The 19,747-nt window shown below is 31.4% G+C and overlaps 1 protein-coding gene across 3 annotated transcripts in view; it reads left to right on the top strand.

Annotated features, from left to right (window-relative positions):
* The window catches only part of LOC143047995 (uncharacterized), a 109,035-nt gene extending 90,237 nt beyond the window's left edge, over positions 1-18,798 (top strand). For all 3 annotated transcript variants that reach the window (XM_076221403.1, XM_076221420.1, XM_076221412.1), the window contains 15 exons: positions 292-379; positions 1,980-2,050; positions 2,295-2,331; positions 3,762-3,859; positions 4,981-5,112; positions 7,102-7,241; positions 7,388-7,523; positions 8,560-8,679; positions 9,261-9,360; positions 10,319-10,392; positions 11,274-11,399; positions 15,296-15,415; positions 16,257-16,411; positions 16,867-17,002; positions 18,176-18,798. In XM_076221403.1, the coding sequence (XP_076077518.1) occupies positions 292-379; positions 1,980-2,050; positions 2,295-2,331; positions 3,762-3,859; positions 4,981-5,112; positions 7,102-7,241; positions 7,388-7,523; positions 8,560-8,679; positions 9,261-9,360; positions 10,319-10,392; positions 11,274-11,399; positions 15,296-15,415; positions 16,257-16,411; positions 16,867-17,002; positions 18,176-18,247 (1,605 nt within the window). In that variant the 3' untranslated portion in view covers positions 18,248-18,798. The remainder of the gene's footprint in view (positions 1-291; positions 380-1,979; positions 2,051-2,294; positions 2,332-3,761; positions 3,860-4,980; positions 5,113-7,101; positions 7,242-7,387; positions 7,524-8,559; positions 8,680-9,260; positions 9,361-10,318; positions 10,393-11,273; positions 11,400-15,295; positions 15,416-16,256; positions 16,412-16,866; positions 17,003-18,175) is intronic.
* Positions 18,799-19,747: the final 949 nt, after the last annotated feature.

A 19,747-nucleotide genomic window follows, 5' to 3' on the forward strand; every position in this document is an offset into this window, starting at 1 on the left:
GACAGCATACTTTAGTTTATCGATGAAAACATATTAATCATATTTTTATAACCTTAAGATATGTGTACCAAATAAACAATGAAATGAGAATGCATGTATATTATTGGAAATTTAAAAAAACATGCTACAAAGATACTCAACATGTAGCAATTTCCCAAATATAATGTATAATAATACTGTTACTTTTTCTTTTCTTTTATTTAGCGTTATTACATAATGATGAGTCATATTAAAAAAAAACTAAATGTTTTATTAAAGCTGTTTTTATATCTTTTTTTTTTTATACTGCAGATGCTTCCAAAGGGTTCAAACTTTCCACATTTAGAGGGCGAAAGAGAAGAAAATAGACAGAAGAATCGTTTTCTGACCACATTTCCCTGTAAGATTCCTTCTGAATTGAAAAAGATGTAAAGAAGAATGTTAATTCTTATTTTATCAGGAGTACATTACATTACATTGCTTGCTTTTTCTATCATGATTTTCTTGATATAGGGTGGTTGTTGCTCACAAGGAAGCTATTAAATCAAGAGTTCCAAACGGTGAAGTTGAAATCATCTCTTCGTAAATTTTACGGACGCCATCACGAGTTGGTTGACCGTTATGGAATAACCGTTTCCCAAATGATATCGGATATGTTCCTTACGTCGTAACTACAATCCCCTTCCCTTTCATGAATGTGACCTACCGAATTAGACTATTTACCGGATTTGTTATCTCATAAACAACACGACGGGTGCCACATGTGGAGCAGTATCTGCTTACCCTTCCGGAGCACCTGATATCACCCCTAGTTTTGGTGGGGTTCGTGTTGTTTATTCTTTAGTTTTCTATGTTGTGTCATGTGTACTATTATTTGTCTATTTGTCCTTTTCATTTTTATCCTGGCGTTGTCATTTTATTTTCGATTTATGAGTTTGACTGTCCCTCAGGTATCTTTCGTCTCTCTTTTGCACATATTATTTACTTAGAAGTAAGTTTAAATAAATCGTATGTGTTATAAAGTCGATGGCAATAGTGCTTCACATCCGTTACCAAATCTCTTTTCTGAATATAATCCTTCTTGCAGAGTTCTTGGGAATGTATTCGTGTTTTGGGTTGTAACAGTTGCTATTTTGAAAAAAAAACCATGAAATTAACAGCATGTCAAATTTTAGAAAAATCAAAAAGAGATTTGACATAAACCATTATTTAATAATCATTATTCGAGTTAAGATTTTCTATATACTACAAGATAAGGTATAAAGATTAACATTTTTATAAAACTTAAAGCATGATAATCTAGTCTGGCTTTTAACTAAAACAAATCAGTCGTTTTTGTGTCGAAAAACGTCTTCATACAATAGTCTGACGTCGTGAATGGTTTTGTTATTTGTGTTTTTGTTTTGAAAAAGAATATATTATTTCGATGTAAGAGTAGACACAATGTTACCCTCAAAAAGGTAAAATTTATTTGAACTCATATCACACCATTACTTTGATAGAATACTTTAAGGTGACTGGCAAGCAATTGTATCTTCATTTTAATTGAAATGAATTACTGTTGTTAATTTCAACATGGTTTGCAAACCTTAATGTTAATTATATTGTATTTTTAATCTCCTCCCTTCTTCTTGAACTAGAGAATAAAAAACACACACCATTGTATCCGACATATATTCAGACATTAACCTCAAATTAAACTCAATCGGTCATCTCAGTACCAAAGTCTATGACAGACGAGATCATTTGAATTTCAAAATCATAAATGTTCTTTACTTGAGCAGCAATATACCAATCTCAACCGATTATGTACTATACATGTCTAATCTCATACGATATTCAAAAGTTTGCTGCTGCTACTACGAAGACTTTGTAAAACATTATTGATGTGTGGGCAAAACATAGATATGCCAGGGGAAGCATAAAATATTTCATACAGCAAGCGACAAACACTCATGTAATAATTGAAACTCAATTTGTTATACTTTATATTTACGTAGACGACCATTCAAGAGTTAAGCTAGAAATGTATGATGACAGCACAGACTACATTAATGCCAATTATATAAAAGTAAGTTATTTTTATTATAGTAAAATATGAACAAATGTAAATAGTGTTTAAATGGCAAATGTAGAAGAGATATCGAATTATTAAAATGTAGGTACATGTTCATTTCTGTTCTGTTTTCCGAAGATGTAGTTATTATTGGACTCAAATATTTTTAAATTTTCGCGAATTCATCAAAAATATATAAAGGATTATTAAATACAAATTATAATGCTACCATTGTTAAATATTATGTTCTTATTTATAGAATTACAGCAAAGACAATGCCTATATTGCAACACAAGGTAAACCGTGAATAAATATAATGATTAAACAAATCCATTTAAAAGATGACACAAAAAACTAATAACCAATCTATAAATTAAGTTGTTTTTTGCCACAAAATGAATAAAAATGTTTGGAAAAGATCATTATGGTCATTGTTAAAACAGATACCTACAAAATTAATATTTTGTTTAAGGGATTTTATCATGCTTTTTGATTCTTTTGTTTCGGTTAGACAGACATGCACATTCCATTCTTTGTCAAGACTCATCGAGTAATGTAGAAAGTCAAGTACAGATTTGAACAACCAACCTATTAAAAACACTGATGAACAGTCTACGGGACCATTTAAAGACGGAAAACAGTTTTTGTCTTTTCATTCAGTCTTTGATTGAATCAAAATGACGCGGCCCGGAAGCAGTGGATTTTGAAGTTGGTTCGTCCGTCCTTTCGTCCGTTCTTTCTTCTGTCGTCAATATGTCGAATATTAATTTAAAAACGCTTTAACCAATTTGCATAAAATGTTGATGAACTATTGACGTGAGCTCCCTTTCGTGTTTTATAAATTTTTGATTTTTGAGGTATGGTTTTTATTCATTAAAAAGGTGTTATTTTCCAGTTTTCTGACAATAACTCAAAAATGCTTTCAATAGTTAATATGACATTTTGGCAAATTGTTTATATCTATTAACCCAATTATATATATGAAGATGTGGTATGAGTGCCAATGAGACAACTCTCTATCCAAGTAACAATTTACTTAGTATAAAAGTATGTCTTTTGATTGAGAAGTTATTGAACTGAATTCTTTGAAAAATCGACGGGCGTATCATGCACTCATGGCGCAGCTGTTTATTATATTTGTAATTATTATCCTGCTATTATCATCTATACATTGACTGAAATATTTAGCTAATCAAAATTGCTTTTTATCTAGCGTTTTTTTCCTTTTTTATCTATCAATCTTTATCAATGTTAAAATGCTGTCAGGTGACCCATATATGCGCTTGCTACAAGAGCGGCTGACTGGTATTTTGTTTTCGAACAGTTTTACTAAAATGTAGTCTCAATGTAGTATTGATTGTTTAGTACATAGGTTCATTATATTGTGAGCGTTATAAAAATATTCAGTTGTGGATTTTGACTCAGATTTCACGGTTCCCTAGATATGGAAATGTGATAGTGTGAGCAAGACATGGTGTTACGACGCAACTTTTGGATTATTGCTTAATATCTTTTTAATAAGCTTCGGATTTTCTAAAAATTTTACCTCGGTCATACTAAAGAGACATTAACTGTCCGAATTCGCATCTAGTGCAGAACACTTTAAATTTTAATGTTATTGCTAAGTAGTGAAAGTCCAAAAGTTGCATGAGGATTCAGTTGCACTTTTGGTCTGAAATAAAGTTGTAATATCACGTTTGTGTGTTTTTGTTTTATATATATATAGGACCCAAGAAGATAACCTTAAGTGATTTTTGGCAAATGATTTGGCAAGAAAACGTTGATACAATTGTAATGGTCACAAAACTAATGGAAGGTGAAAAGGTAAAAAAAGATACACATGTATATAGTATTGTTGAAAGTAAGAGCAAACTCCTATGAAATAGTACTATTGAAAAGGCATCTCTCCAACTGCTTTTCCTTAGATTGAAACTAAACGACGGCAATCAAAACAAATACTGGCTAACTTAGGACAATTTTATTTATATTCATAAAAAATCTTTTGAAATGATCCTGATGGTACACTTGCAGGAATCATCACATATATACGTTTATACAATTCAAAATTAAAAAAAAATACTAGTTTTGTCCTTTTCGAATAACTCTTTACCATATCAATATATATAAAATTGTTAAGATTAATTTTCATAACAGCAATTTAAAGGAAATAAAAGTCTTGTATGATTATAAGTATGCCTTATTTTATCGCTTTGCACTTTATTGACTTAACTGTGGTTTTTCTACATCAGGTGGTTAAAATGTCTAAGCAATTGATCAGTTTGATTTTATTAAATTGGGTTAGAAATGCTCATTGAGATTATCAAGGTCTTTATTAAAATCAGGATTAAAACTCTCTCGTTTTCTTGACTAAAATAATAAGACTCTCTCTTGTTTTCTTGACTAAAATATGTAAAAGAAACCATGAAAATAAATGTAAACAACTAGCATTAAATTTTATATTAGTGTTTGTCAAATGAATGTCATGTTTGCAGTACCAGTAGATTTATAGCCGGACAAGCTGATTTTTCAGTCCACTGGTCCGCCACAAAAAACTTAAATTGAACCCTGGTTAGAATTTTAAATGAACTAGATCTACAATAAATGGAGATCAACACTTCCAGTCAAGTCACAGGAAGAGTTTTGTAATATTTGAATAAGCAAATTACACATTTATATCAAACATAGAGCCAAAATGAGTATCACACAATGGTATCAAATATACATTAATTAATTAAGATTCGAGCATTACTCAATGGTTTATTATGGTTAAGAAAAAACTTTAGTTACAGTCGATTTATCATGACAAACAAGCAAAATCCCTTGATATTTATATGAACTACAATTAGTAGTGTTGAATGATTTAAAAAATGAGCAATACTGCATTTTATAAGCATTTTACCATGAGAAGAAATAAATTGTTTAATTAACTTGTTTTCTTTTTTCAGAAAAAGTGTGAACAATATTGGCCAGAATCAACATATAAACAGCTGGTTATTGATAAATTCACTCTCAAAATGTTGGTTGAAAAGGAAAATACGATATACACGTATCGCTGTATTCAATTATCATGTGGAAACGTAAGTGTTCATTGTATGTATTATGAAATTTCCATGATATGTGATATTTTCAGGTTTTATGGACTCTCCTTTGAATTTACCTTTGCGTTTGGTATTTTTGTTTATTATATGATTTCTTATATATTATGCTATTCATGTTAGATAAGATAATTTCATAAGTTCAACACCGGGACAGACTGGTTATTGGCCTTATTTATATAAAAAAAAATAATATATTAGGCATTAACCAATGAGCCAGATGCTCCCGATCTAGACCAGGCATGAATAGACACATTGTAGTAGTTGGCGGGGCAATCATTCTTTAAATACCTTACAGAAATGGGTAAATTTCTGAGGTATATTTGGAAAATATTGTTTAACAAAAATATCAGTAAAATGTGTTGAATTTATTAACAAAATGGATATTAGACGGATCTATTCTGAGTTTTTCATAAACTGTGATTCATTACTGTACAAGAGCAAGTCTGATATTTAAACGACACAATTGGTTCCTAGAAGAGTACCGTCGATTTTTTTTATAGATGTTGTCAAGAAATATAATGAAAGTAGAAAGCTTTATGAATTGCACCAGTTAATTTCCAATATGGTTCTTTAATTTACCATTTAATTAAAAAAATTTTTTTTTATTTTGATGAGATTGGTTGTAGCATGTGTAGTTATAGTGTAGAAAAAGTACAACCAAAACACGTGATTTATCTATAAATCCGAAATCTTAAGTTTAAGACACTGAATAATAAGTTGTAGATAAATAAAGGCAACAGTAGTATACTGCTGTTAAAAAATCTATGGACAAAAAACAAAATCGGGAAACCAAACTAAAACTGAGGGAAACGCATTAAATATAAGAGGAGAACAACGACACAACATTCAAATGTAACACACATAGCAACGGACTATAGTCGCCGTCAGCTGAAATTCGTAGCGGTTATCGGTAAAAAATAATCTAAACTATCAATCGCGTTCACTCGAGATATAGTTTTTCACATTCCATTCATAAATCGCAAAAAGAAAAACCACTACTGACCTACCTTTTAAGTGATCGCACTGTAATAATCCTGACCTTCACTTTTTCATAGACGATTTTGAATGGTGGAATCAGCCATTGTTTTTACCGGAAGTGTTTCTGTGGAGTTCAATTTCATAAATTTGCATAAAGCGCGGGAAACCTTATCACATCAATGAAAGGAACATTTCAGGAAACTGCGTACAGTGACGAATGTCATATGTAAACAAATGATCCTCATAGAAACGAAGATGGCGGAATTACAATGGAAAATATTCTGGAAAATGTGAAGGTCAGGATTATTACAGTGTGATCACTTAAAAGGTAGGTCAGTAGTGGTTTTTCTTTTTGCGATTTATGAATGGAATGTGAAAAACTATATCTCGAGTGAACGCGATTGATAGTTTAGATTACTTTTACCGATAACCGCTACGAATTTCAGCTGACGGCGACTATAAGACAAAATCCGATGAGAATAACCAATATAACATCAAAACCAAATACAAGAATTTGGGATAGAAAAGTACCGTGACACGTCTTATAGTAATGTGAATTCAAACTCAAATATAGGAGAAAACAAACGACACAATCGAAACACAACGTAAAAATGTTACACACACAGAAACGAACACTTACACTTTCTATTTATTCCAAATAACATCAGTGTGGAGTAAACTTTTAAATAGCCGGCGTAATGTGTAACACATGTTTTATGTTATTTCTTCATAGACAGAAACAATATTAGTGATTTCAGGTTTTTCCCGGTTTTAATTGAAAACACATGAATATTATAATGCAGTCTAAAATCTATCCTATTTTTTTAACGAAATAATTGTTTACCCTTTGATTCTTTGTCTAGCTTAGATTATCTTAGCTTATAATTTTTATAATACACACGTAGAACTTATTCCAGGTTACTTTTAAAAAACATTGTTTTTAATAAACCAGCAAACATTATAAGATTAAACGTATTAAAAATATTGTAGACCAACAGAACGGTTCATCATTTCCACTTTACAAAGTGGCCAGATCATGATGTGCCGGACAAAACAGATTTGATAAATTTCTACCGGAAAGTGAAGTCAACGCCAACTAATTTATCAGGACCCATGGTAGTTCACTGCAGGTTTGTAAATTGTCTCTGTAAAAAAAAATCTAATAAGTTTTTTTTTTGCAATTTTACATAAAAATAAAAAGTCTATTGTTGACTTTCATCATCATCTTTGTCAACCTATTTTTTACATTTTGTTCCTTTTTTTAATATTTCTTCAGTGCTGGAATTGGCAGAACTGGAACATTCTTAGCATTGGATGCATTATATGAACACGGCAAAACTACTGGGTTTGTTAATATCATGGAATACACACATATGATGAGACAAGACAGAATGAATATGATCCAAACTGTGGTAAGTATAAAACATTATAGATGTTCTGGGTTTGTTAATATCATGGAATACACACATATGATGAGACAAGACAGGATGAATATGATCCAAACTGTAGTAAGTATAAAACATTATAAGTAAATTACAAAAGTGTGGGAATAACAAAAAATCAAACGAATTCCTTTTTATTGTATTGCATGTAAGGTATTTCCTTTTTATCGATTCTCATGATATCAGCATTGTTTATTCTAGTATTATCATCATTATTGTTATTATATTGTTTTAAATCTTAATTTCATTGGAATATCATGTTTTAACTTAATCAATACATCCATCGATCAGAAATTCGTTTAAGTAAAATTTCATATAATATTACCTAAACAAATTATGAATCAAGTGTCTGTCTGTTTAATACTACACCTTTTAGTCAAGAGCGTCGTTGGCTTTACCGTTCCTGTAGTATTTGTCAAAACTGTTCATTAAAATTAATAATTGATTATACCATCGTGCAAAATAAGTCGGGAAGACGCAGGTTAATTTCAAGTAGTTTATAAATACCTTTACTTTTCATTAACAATTTAAAAAGGCTGAATATATTATCAGTTCAAAACAATCGTAGCACCTGTATATGTTCTAAATAATATAAAAGGAGATGTTATATGATTCAGAAAAGAATTTCACCAATAAACCATCTGAAATTGAAATAAGGAATTATATGTCACAGTTAGATCTCCATAATGAGCACAATCCGCACAGCACAGGCAGCTACAAAAGGATCCGACATACTAAAATATTAGACACTTAAAACCAAAAACACATGGACTGATTTATGAACAAGTGCAAACCCAAATTGATATTCAAAAACAAAGGACAAACACTGAATTACAGTATCCTGACTTGAAACAGGCACATACAGAGCGGATTTTAAAATGCCCAACCTTCTCTCTGACCTACGATCATGTCATAAAACACGACATGAGATCAAAATATGAAAATAAGAAGAATGTTGAAATAGCAATGTAATTTTTGTTGTCTATAGTAAAACATTTGTTTACAGGAACAATATGCGACGGTGTACGATGTTTTAGTAGAGGCTTTCACGGTCCCTCAATACGCTATTCCTAGACAAGATTTTTTAAATATGCTGGATTCAAGACTTATTGAAAGGGAGTATCAAGTAAGTATTCCAATTCTATGTATTTGTCGTATGCATTCTCAGAATAACTAGGCTGAACAGAAAGAATATAATACAAGTCGAAAGAAAGCACACACAATATTACCATCACCATACATATATTGGAGACATATTTTGAGCTGTGAATCTTCTTGTTGGGAGTTTGAATAAAGTCAGTTCTTGTTGAAATAATTTTTTGAAGATCAGAATAATTTAAAGAAATAATTACATTTGATGTGTTTGAGCTTTTGATTTTTCCATTTGATTAGGGACATTCCATTTTCAATTTTCCTCGGTGTTCAGTATTTTTGTAATTTTTCTTTTACATTTAAGACCAAAAGGAAAAAGTACAACGTACAATTTTAGAATAAATTGAATGTTAAATTAAGATGACTGACATCCAGAAAAAGATTATTAATATTTCAATGATATATCATTTTTTCAGTTTCCCTCGCTGTCAAATAATACAATTACTCAGATAGACTCTTGACAATATATGTCTTTTCATTTTATCGCCGCGATATAGCATTTTTGTGCTAATTCGGCATAAAGCAACCAACAATCAATCAATCTTTTCATTTCAGAAATTACAGGACCTCAAACCTGTAACTGAGGCTAATAAATTCCAAGCAGGCAAACGAAAGGAAAATGTTCCAAAAAACGCAGTTCAAATTATTTTACCACGTGAGTAAGAGCGTTTTTTTTAATAATGAAGGTGTTTTACTTCCTTCATCTCCGATTTTATGATTTTTGCACAGTAAGACTATATGAAATATTTAAAAAAAATCTTAAGTTGGTGTTTAAAGTTTAAAATAAGGTATGATTACCCGACAACCAACCGTACATTGCCACGTCATACCTACATAACCACTAACGTGTTATACCTTGTCACATCATACTTACATAACCACTAACGTTTTATACCTTGCCATGTCATACTTCCATAACCACTAACGTTTTATACCTTGTCATGTCATACTTCCATAACCACTAACGTTTTATACCTTGTCACATCATACTTCCATAATCTCTAACGTTTTATACCTCGTCACATCATACTTACATAACCTCTAACGTTTTATACCTTGCCATGTCGTACTTCCATAACCACTAACGTTTTATACCTTGTCATGTCATACTTACATAACCACTAACGTTTTATACCTTGTCACATCATACTTACATAAGCACAAACGTTTAATACCTTTCCCAAGCATATTTAAATGACAACTAACGTTGTATACCTTTCCTTTGTATATTTAAACAACAAATAACGTTTTGTACCTTACGCTGGTGTATTTAACACTTTTCCCTGGCATACTAAAAAAAACCACAACTTACGTGTTATACCCTGCCCTGGCATACGCATACGTACACAACCACTTATGTTTTACAACTAACATACTATATCAAACGACAAGGACCGTTTTATACCTTGTCCTGGAATACTCACACGACAACTTATGTTTAATTCCTTGCCCTTGCATACATTCACTGCAAGTTAAGTGTTATATAATGGCCTGGCATACTAAAAACATTCGATTTCTTTTTTGTATTTTACACAAGAACAAAAATATTGTTTTATTGTGTTTGTTTTGTACCTTGTTGATGTAATACTCTATCTTCTTTGTTTTTTTCATAGACGATTATTACAGGCCATATCTAATGTCGTATGGTAGATCTAGTAATGATTACATAAATGCTGTTAAGATACCCGTAAGTTAAACATTAAAGTATGCACATTGCTGTACATGTTGATATAACTAAACAAATATGCAGCACTTTTAAAATATATTTGGATAGATTAGGTTTCTAAATTGGTGGAAAATAGTGCCGTCTAAGTATATTCATACACTACCTCTTTATTTCATAACCAGGCCTATAACCTGTTTTGGTATTTATGTTTATTTATTGATGATCTTGAAGACTTGTCATGCGTTTACCAGTTATCTAAAGAACTGTTACAGGTAGATAAAAAAAATGTATACAGCAAAAATGATCATCAATATAGGTTCTTATAAAAGCAATGTGGAATCACCAGCCTTAGTACATTTTTTTTTATACTTTTGCCAATTATCTTGAAAACTATCCGTTCAACTCGTGTTAAAAAGAGTTATAAAACAGTGCTTATAAGCAAAGGCATAACTCAGACGAATCGACGGTCATAACTTTAGATTCACTTTAATATCAATTGTGCAGATTTCGTTTACTATACATAGGCTTATAATAAAAGTATAAATGGCGCACCGACTGATACCGAAATAATAACGGCTGGTTCAACTTAACAGTTTTGACGTATATGAATTTTGGTATACTCAGACATATTGCTGTCAAATTTACCTGATTTATATTTAATTATAATATAAAAAAAATGCAAAGTATTAAATACCCTGAGATCTAGAATAACCTAGATAAACGTTTTTTCTCCTTTTCTTTATCGGTCTGACTCTGCATTACTTATAGATGCGGGATTAGGAGATAAACTTTCCGTCAAGATACTAGTTAGAAACACCATATTGTGCCTTCAACCATCATATTTGTACTGTAAGCTCTAATATGATGAACTGAAATTTCAATACGTTTTAATTTTTCTTCAGAGTTTCACAGATGGAACCAACATTTTTGTAACACAGTATCCATTACTAAATACTATTGGTGATTTTTGGTCCTTGGTCTATGACAATGATTGCAGAACCATCGTTATATTAGAGGAAATAAATGAGGTAAACTATAAAGACTAAACAATTGAAATAGAGGAAAAGATGAATCTGTTGCGAGATAGATTTGTGATCATATTATGTGTTTTCCCAGAAGATTGACACGTGTAAATTCCTACTAACCAATTTTTTTAGTCGATCATTATTTTTTAGTTCTGTTGTTTTTGGTTAGGGAGAGGTTTAAAATCCCACAAAATAGTAACAATGGCATTAATGGTGTACAACTTTCAGACGATAATAGTCAATAACAAAATACTAATTTTGTCATAATATCCATTTACACTAAGCTGTCCAAAATCTTGGGCACATATAGTTGTATGAATCCCCTCAAATGACTGAACTTTAAAACTTTCTTTGTCCAAAAAAATTGACAGATTAGTTAGGTCTTTTCACTTTTCGTGGAAAGACCTTTTGTTTTTCTTCTGATTTTTTTTTCTTCTGCCGTCTGAGATACTTTTTTGTCTTACAACATATCGAATGGATTTTTGGCCAATGATGTTGTACAGTAATGGGGGTTTCAAAACTCACCCTGTGTGACCGAACACTTATTAGGTCTTTCCACTTTTCATGGAAAGACCTTTTGTTTTTCTTCTGATTTATTTTTCTTCTGCCGTCTGAGATGCTTATTTGTCTTACAACATATCGATTGGATTTTTGGCAAATGATGTTGTACAGTGATGGGGGGTTTCAAAACTCACCCTGTGTGACCGAACACTTATTCTTATAGGAGATATCTCCCCACGTCCCCTTATTCTTGTTATCGCTATATCTCTAAAAACCGTAGCAGATTTTAGCAAACTGTTTGCACCAAATTGTTCATCTACTCTTAAGAATGATTTGGTTAATTTTGACTTGAGTGATAGGAAGACATCTTATGTGATTTATTTCCCTTTGAAAATTTTAGATAGGCGATTTGTTGGATAAATTCATACGTTATAAGTCGTAGAGGCCTACAGTCTTTTGATATGAAGTCATTGATCCATTTGAAGGAAATTGAGGTCAAGGTCAAAGGTCAAGGTCATTTAATAAATTTTGAATTTTGCTTGTTATTGTTATTCAACAGAAACTGTGACAGTAAATGATATGACGTGTTTGCCAAATAACTGTTTACAAAAAGGCGCAAGTTCAACCTATTTAAGTCGAACAGTTTTTGTTAACCCTTATAGGAGTTTTCTCCCCTTTTGTATTTGAAATCAGTATTTCTCCGCAACCATAAAAGTGATTGACCTCGGGCCTTCCGATTTGAGATCATTGACCTATGACCTTGAAATTGAGGTCAAGGTTGACGGTCAAGGTTATGTTATAAATTTTGAATTTTGATTGTTATCGTTATTGAAAAGAAACTGTTACAGTTAATGATATGATGTGTTTGCCAAATTACTGTTTACAATAAGGCGCAACTGCAACATATTTCAGTCTAAGTGTTTTGGTTAACCCTTATAGGAGTTTTCTCCCCTTATGTATTTGAAATCATTATTTCTCCACAACCATACAAGTGATTGAACTGGGGTCTTTTGGATTTGAGATCACTGACCTATGACCTCAAAATTGAGGTCAAGGTTAAAGGTCAATTTGACATTCTAGATTTTAACTTTTGTTAAAAATTCTTTCTGATTCATTATAAAACAATTAAGTCGTCTGCATAAACCTATTAATCTTATTTTTTATTTATCAGTTTGATTTACCACATTACATCAACACGGAGTGACATTTTCTAACATTGTTTTTTTTAAATTTCATTCTTATTATCGAGGTGGAAGGACCTTTAATTGTTCTCTGAAGAATTGGTTTTTAATTCTTATAGGATACATCTCCCTGCGTCTCCTTTTTCTTGTTATCGATATATCTCTAAAATATCTAAAACCGTAAACGATTTTAGCAAACTGTTTTCACCAAATTGTTCGTCTACTCTTAAGAATGATTTGGTTAATTTTGACTTAAGTGATCGGAAGACATCTTATGGGAGTTGTTTCCCTTTCAAAATTTAAGATAGGCGATTTATTGGATAAATTCATACGTTATAAGTCGTAGAGGCCTACAGTCTCTTGATATGAAGTCCTTGGTCCATTTGGAGGAAATTGAGGTCAAGGTCAAAGGTCAAGGTCATGGTCTTAATTTTGAATTTTGCTTGTTATCGTTATTCCACAGAAACTGTGACAGTAAATGATATGATGTGCCAAATACTGTTTACAATAAGGCCAACTTCAACCTATTTCAGTTAAAGTGTTTTGGTTAACCCTTATAGGAGTTTTTTTCCCCTTATGTATTTGGAATCAGTATTTCTCCACAACGATAGAAGTTATTGACCTCCGGTCTTCTGTTTTTGGTTCACTGACCTATGACCTTGAAACTGAGAACAAGGTCGAAGGTCAAGGTCGTGTTATAAATTTTGAATTTTGCCTATTATCGCTTTTCAAAAGAAACTGTTACAGTTATTGATATGATTTGTTTGCCAAATTACTGTTTACAAAAAGGCGCAACTTGAACCTATTTCAGTCGAAGTGTTTTGGTTAACCCTATGTATATGAAATCAGTATTTCTCCACAACCATACAAATGATTGACCTGGGTTTCTTTTGAATTGAGATCACTGACCTATGACCTTGAAATTGAGGTCAAGGTCAAAGGTCAATTTGACGTTCTAGATTTTGACATTTACTAAAAATTATTTTCTGTTCATAATAAAACAATAAGTCTTCTGCATATACCTATTAATTATATTTTTTTCTATCAATTTGAAGAACCAAATTACATCAACAAGGAGTGACATTTTCTAACATCTTGTTTTTAAATTTCATTCTTATTATCGAGTTGGAAAGACCTTCGATTGTTCTCTGAAGAATTAGTGTTTAATTATAAATGAATTTCTTTATTTCAAATCATAAACATGTTTCCAACTAAACATAACTGAAGTATAAACAGCAGATAACAACAATAAGATGTTATTGCAAATGTAAAGGAATGGATTTACCTGAGATCCATATTCCATGTAGTTTTAGACATTGATCACATAATTTGATAGTGAAACCTCACTTGTAACACATAGTGTATGATATAAGGCCCTAACCAATAAAACTTTGATACGAAAAATCCTTTACATAGTTCAAAAAGCTGAACAAACGAGACTAGAATATATTATTTGTGTTTTCAAAAACATACAGTTTATCATGTTTATACAATCTAATTAAAACAGTCTCTTGAAATATTATATTAACGAACAATTTGATAATCTCAATGTAATGTACCACCACGTGACTTCTCTAACAGACAAACGGTATTGTCAGAATTAAGACTTTTTCCCTAAATTCAAATGGTTAAATTCATTCTTCTATTAAATTAAAATTTATAACATCATTGAAAAGAGTTGTTAAAAACTGCAAGCATTGGACTATATTGAGAGTTTACTAGCATACATATGAACGTACAGATCAAGCAAGCAACTTGAAATAACCATACGTAATTTAACTAAAGATAACAAAAAATATATCAAGTTTTTTTAACAACAGTTTACAAAGCACTTGTTAGCATCCTCCTGTAAAAGATTATAAACATCGTTTACAAACATAGTTAACGTGTAATAATATGTAACAATATTTCAATATTTTTCTTGCAACATATAGAGGTAAATTTCCAAGAACTGCATATAGAAAACAGAAAAAAAGTCTGTAAGGAATAAGCGTTTCGGCTTATTTTACACCAATATGGCTATCAAAAAAGTTTCATCATTTTCCATCCGACCACACAGGTAAATGCATAGATGAATAAACAGAATTTTCCATAATGTTTTTTAACCTTAATAGATTATAATTCAAACCTGAAATAACTACAAAAAAGGATTTTCGGTGTGTTACCTGGTCTATCATCTTTTCTTTATATACTTTTTTCTTATGTTTTTTCTACTAGGATGTACCAGTAATACCGAGTGATTCTGATCACAAAATAAGCAACGATAATTTCATCATAAGCAGAAATTCGCAAAATGTATCACTACAAGACGGAGTTAAAGTTTCATTAAGACATAAGGTAGTTTCAACTTATTTGTATGATTTGTATAATTTTATATGATTGAGTGATCACCAAGTAGACTACAAAATCATGAATCGGTTGTTTGAAAAACCATGAGACAAGAAAGCCATCATGTTTAGGTGCTGTGTATTCGCCTGACCGCACCTATTCAATTTAATCTTTTGATTTAAGATCAAGTTACAGTAAATCGGCTATGTCACCGATTTCAGTGAAATTTTGCATACATCTGTGACTCAATGGACTGAATTTAACATCGAAAAAATAATGCATTTATCTCATTTATCATTTAAAATAATACTGATTGAATTCTTACTTGATGGCTGAAAAGTATATAGGCTATCCCGCAGATTTTGCTAGAATTTTTGATACAACCTTGGTTCTTTAAACTACTACTAAAAATCGAAAAAAATAATTCATTTCTCTCTCTTTGTATAGGAATTATTGCAGATCGATTACTCTTGATATGGGTGAACATTTTTGTATGGCATATGAACATTTATTCGTGCTGCCTATTATCTAAAAAAATAATAAGGTAAACAAAAGTTCAGTATAGCAAAAATGATCAGCGAGAAGAGGTTTTGGCCAACAGTTATATTGTATTGAGAGCGATATAGGTTCATTTGAGATAAATTGTGTTCTCCCAGTCTTGATTTTAATAGAATATTTAAAAAAAAGAATTGGGTCGACTTTGATACCAGAATATTAACCATTTCATAGAGCATTCGACCAATTTGTCAAAAGATGTTGTGTTAATAAGAACATTTGTATATCTATAAAAAAAATAAAAAAAATAAAGAATGGAAATGTGGATGTATATTCATTTCAAAATATGTTGTAGAATAAGAAAGAGGAAAGACCTATAACCGTTTTTGTTTATAACGATTGGGAAGATAATAACCCGATACCAAACTCAACAAAGACGATGGTAGATTTCCTGGAAATCGTTTCAACGACTACACGGGCCGATCATGAATCCATAGTCGTCATTTGCAGGTTCGTAATATTTAAATAGAGAATATCATATACTAGTTACTTCCTAATAATCACAAATGGGAGTGTCAGATACCAGAGGGACAGTCAAACTCATAGATCGAAAACAAACTGACAACGCCATGGCTAAAAAAAAGACAAACAGGCAAATAATAGTAAACAAGACACAACATATCAAAAGGAGACACCAATATGGTATACCACCAAATTTGTGTTGTTGTTTATGTGGTTTTGATCCCGGAGTACATTTTTCTTAATTGAATGATACCAAAGCATGCCTTTGTTAGTTGTTTTGTGATTTTCAATTGACATTCAGTATAACTCAATTAATTCGATAAAGGGAGTAAATACGAGAACTTTCATTAATAAGTCGATGTTTTCTCTCTATCACCGTTATATTTGAAATACGTCACGGGTTGAAATGACTAAACTTAAATTATGAACCGTATCTGTTTTAGGGATGGTTGTACCAGAAGTGGCATTTTTGTTACTTTAAAACTGGTTTTGGAGAAAATGGAAACAGATGACGAAGTTGACATCTTTCAAGTTTCAAGGCGAATTCAAACTCGAAGGCCTCAATTTTTGTCCACCATCGTGAGTTGCGAACACTAAACGGATGCGAACACTAAAAGGATGATGAGAAGGAAATCTCCGATTGTCATATAAAAAAATAAGATGTGGTATGATTGCCAATGAGACAACTCTACGTAAGAGACAAATTACACAGAAATTAACATCTAAAGGTCACCATACGGCCTTCAACAATAAGCAGAGCACATGAATTTATGAGAAAAAGTTAACAAATGTAGGTAATATAACCAATAGATATAGGAAGACGTGGCGTGAGTGCCAATGAGACAACTCTCCATCCAAATAACAATTCATAAAAGTAAACCATTGTAGGTCAATGTAAGGCCTTCAACACGGAGCCTTGGCTCACACCGAACAAACAGATATAACGGGCCCCAAAATTACTACTGTAAAACCATTCAAACGGGAAAACCAACGGTCTTATCTATATAAAAAACGAGAAACGAGAAACACGTATAAATTACATAAACAAACGACAACTACTGCATCAGATTCCTGACTAAGGACAAGTGCAAACATTTGCAGCGGGATTAAACGTTTTAATGCAATGTTTGTTTTCAGTAGGAAAAATAAGGTAGTTCCGGAGTATAGTGTGAAGTCAATATTTGCTGAAATAGTATTTATATTTTTGTTTAGCGGCCAGCTGAAACATGCCTATGGGTATGGGATTTGAACGCTGTATTGCAGACCCAATTGAGGCATTTGACTGTTTTCAGCTATTTTTTCGATTGGTTGTCTCTTTGACACATTCCCTGTATCCATTCTCAATGTTAATCAATATGAGACATTTTTCAAATCATATATAGTAAATATAAATTAAAGAACATTAAAAATTCACATATACTCAATAACTAGAATCTTAACCTGAGACATACAAGTAAACAAGGTCTCGCATAGCATGATTTGAAAATGCAAAAATATTCGTCAAAATACAATTTAACTAAACATAAATGCTAATCTATCACAATGTCAATTTTCCGACGGATATTGTAATATTTCCCGGAATGAATAAATTCTATTCTTTTTCCTACCTCCCTTCAGGTTTGGAATTTTCTATTTAGCGTCATTTGATAAGTAATTTACCTTAGAGATTGATATTTTATATGAGGAGATAATCAAAGTCACCTCCGTAAAGTATTATATCATTGATCTTCTAAGCCTTATGTTGTTTTTTAGGAGCAATATGAGTTTTGTTATTCTGCAGTGAAGGAACTACTGAGCAGGGAATCAGTGTATGCCAATGCATGAACCTTGTTATCACTCTACAGATGAGAATATTGTTGATCGATGATAGTGGTATTTTCTTGTGACAGATTTGCTATTACTTGCACATTTTTAATAAACTTTTTCTGTTTTTATTAGTTAACTTTTTTTTTATCATTCTTACATTCTTACATTTGATTTTTGATTTAAAGTTTTGTTTTATTATTCTGTTATTGTCCTTACATTGTGAATTCGTACTTCAGTTAAAAAACTACTTAAAAATCAACAATCTATGTATCCATATTTATATATTATGATACAGATTTTACATTGTAATGTTTCAAGATTATTTTTTATTCATTAATATGTATTGTGTTCCTTTTTTATATTTTGCAAACATGCTTTCTAACCTCTCGCCCTAAAAGTGAGTAAATAGCTGGCATCAAGAATCTTCCTCAAACAAAAAAAATGATAAGGTTTCCACCTAAACTCTCGACATAAATGTGTATGATATATTTGTTACAGCATAATTATACAAAAATAATAAGATGTGGTATGTCCGAAAACTAACGACCAATAAATCAAAACATAAGTTATATGTCATCATTTTAGTTTTACATTTTAGTTATATCACACCCTACGTAGAAGCGACAAGGTATATTGTGTTTGTTCAATCTGCGTCAATGTGTCAGGCAGTCATTATGAAAATAGGGAAATATGATATGATTGTCAACGAAACGCTATCCTATATATAAAGCTAAAAAAAAATGTGTGTAAGCATATAGACAACTATAGAAAAGAGTACTGCCTTCAACATTGATAGAAATCTATACCGTATAGTTGCGATAAAAGGCCCCGACATGAAACAACTCAATTAAGCATATACAAAAATAGAAAGATGCGGTATGTCCAAAAACTAACAATCAATAAATCAAATCCTTCAATTCAGTTTGATATTTTAGGTATATCACACCTTACGCAGAAGAGGCAAGGGTATATAGAGTTTGACTGATCTGTCGTCAGTCAGTCATTATGAAAATAAGGACATGTGGTATGATTGTCAATGAGACACTATCAAGTAGAGATCAAATGAAGTGAGTGTATGCATATAGACTATAAGTCTAGGCACGTCATTCATCATTGAGAAACATCCATACCGTACAGTCAGCTTATAAAGGCCCCGACATAAACAATGTGAAATAATGTAAGTAAGAAATCTAACGGTCTAATATGAAACAAAACCATTTATGAAAAAAAAAATATGACCTACATGATTCAACGACAACCACTGAACTACAGACTCCTGCCTTCGGACAGACACATAAAGAATGTGGGGAGGCCAAACACGTTTGAGAGGACACACCCTCCCCTGACATAGAACAGTGTCGTAACAGCAAAAGATAAGACAAGCTGTTAACATATTGGTAGAAGATACACAAATAATTAACATCAAAATAATAGACATAAAGCAACGACGCAACAATACTCGGAGTTAATCTAAACTAGTACAAAGCCAGTTACAACTAATAAATAAATAATATTCTC

This window comes from Mytilus galloprovincialis, chromosome 1 (genome assembly GCF_965363235.1).
Source record: "Mytilus galloprovincialis chromosome 1, xbMytGall1.hap1.1, whole genome shotgun sequence".
NCBI lineage: Eukaryota > Metazoa > Mollusca > Bivalvia > Mytilida > Mytilidae > Mytilus > Mytilus galloprovincialis.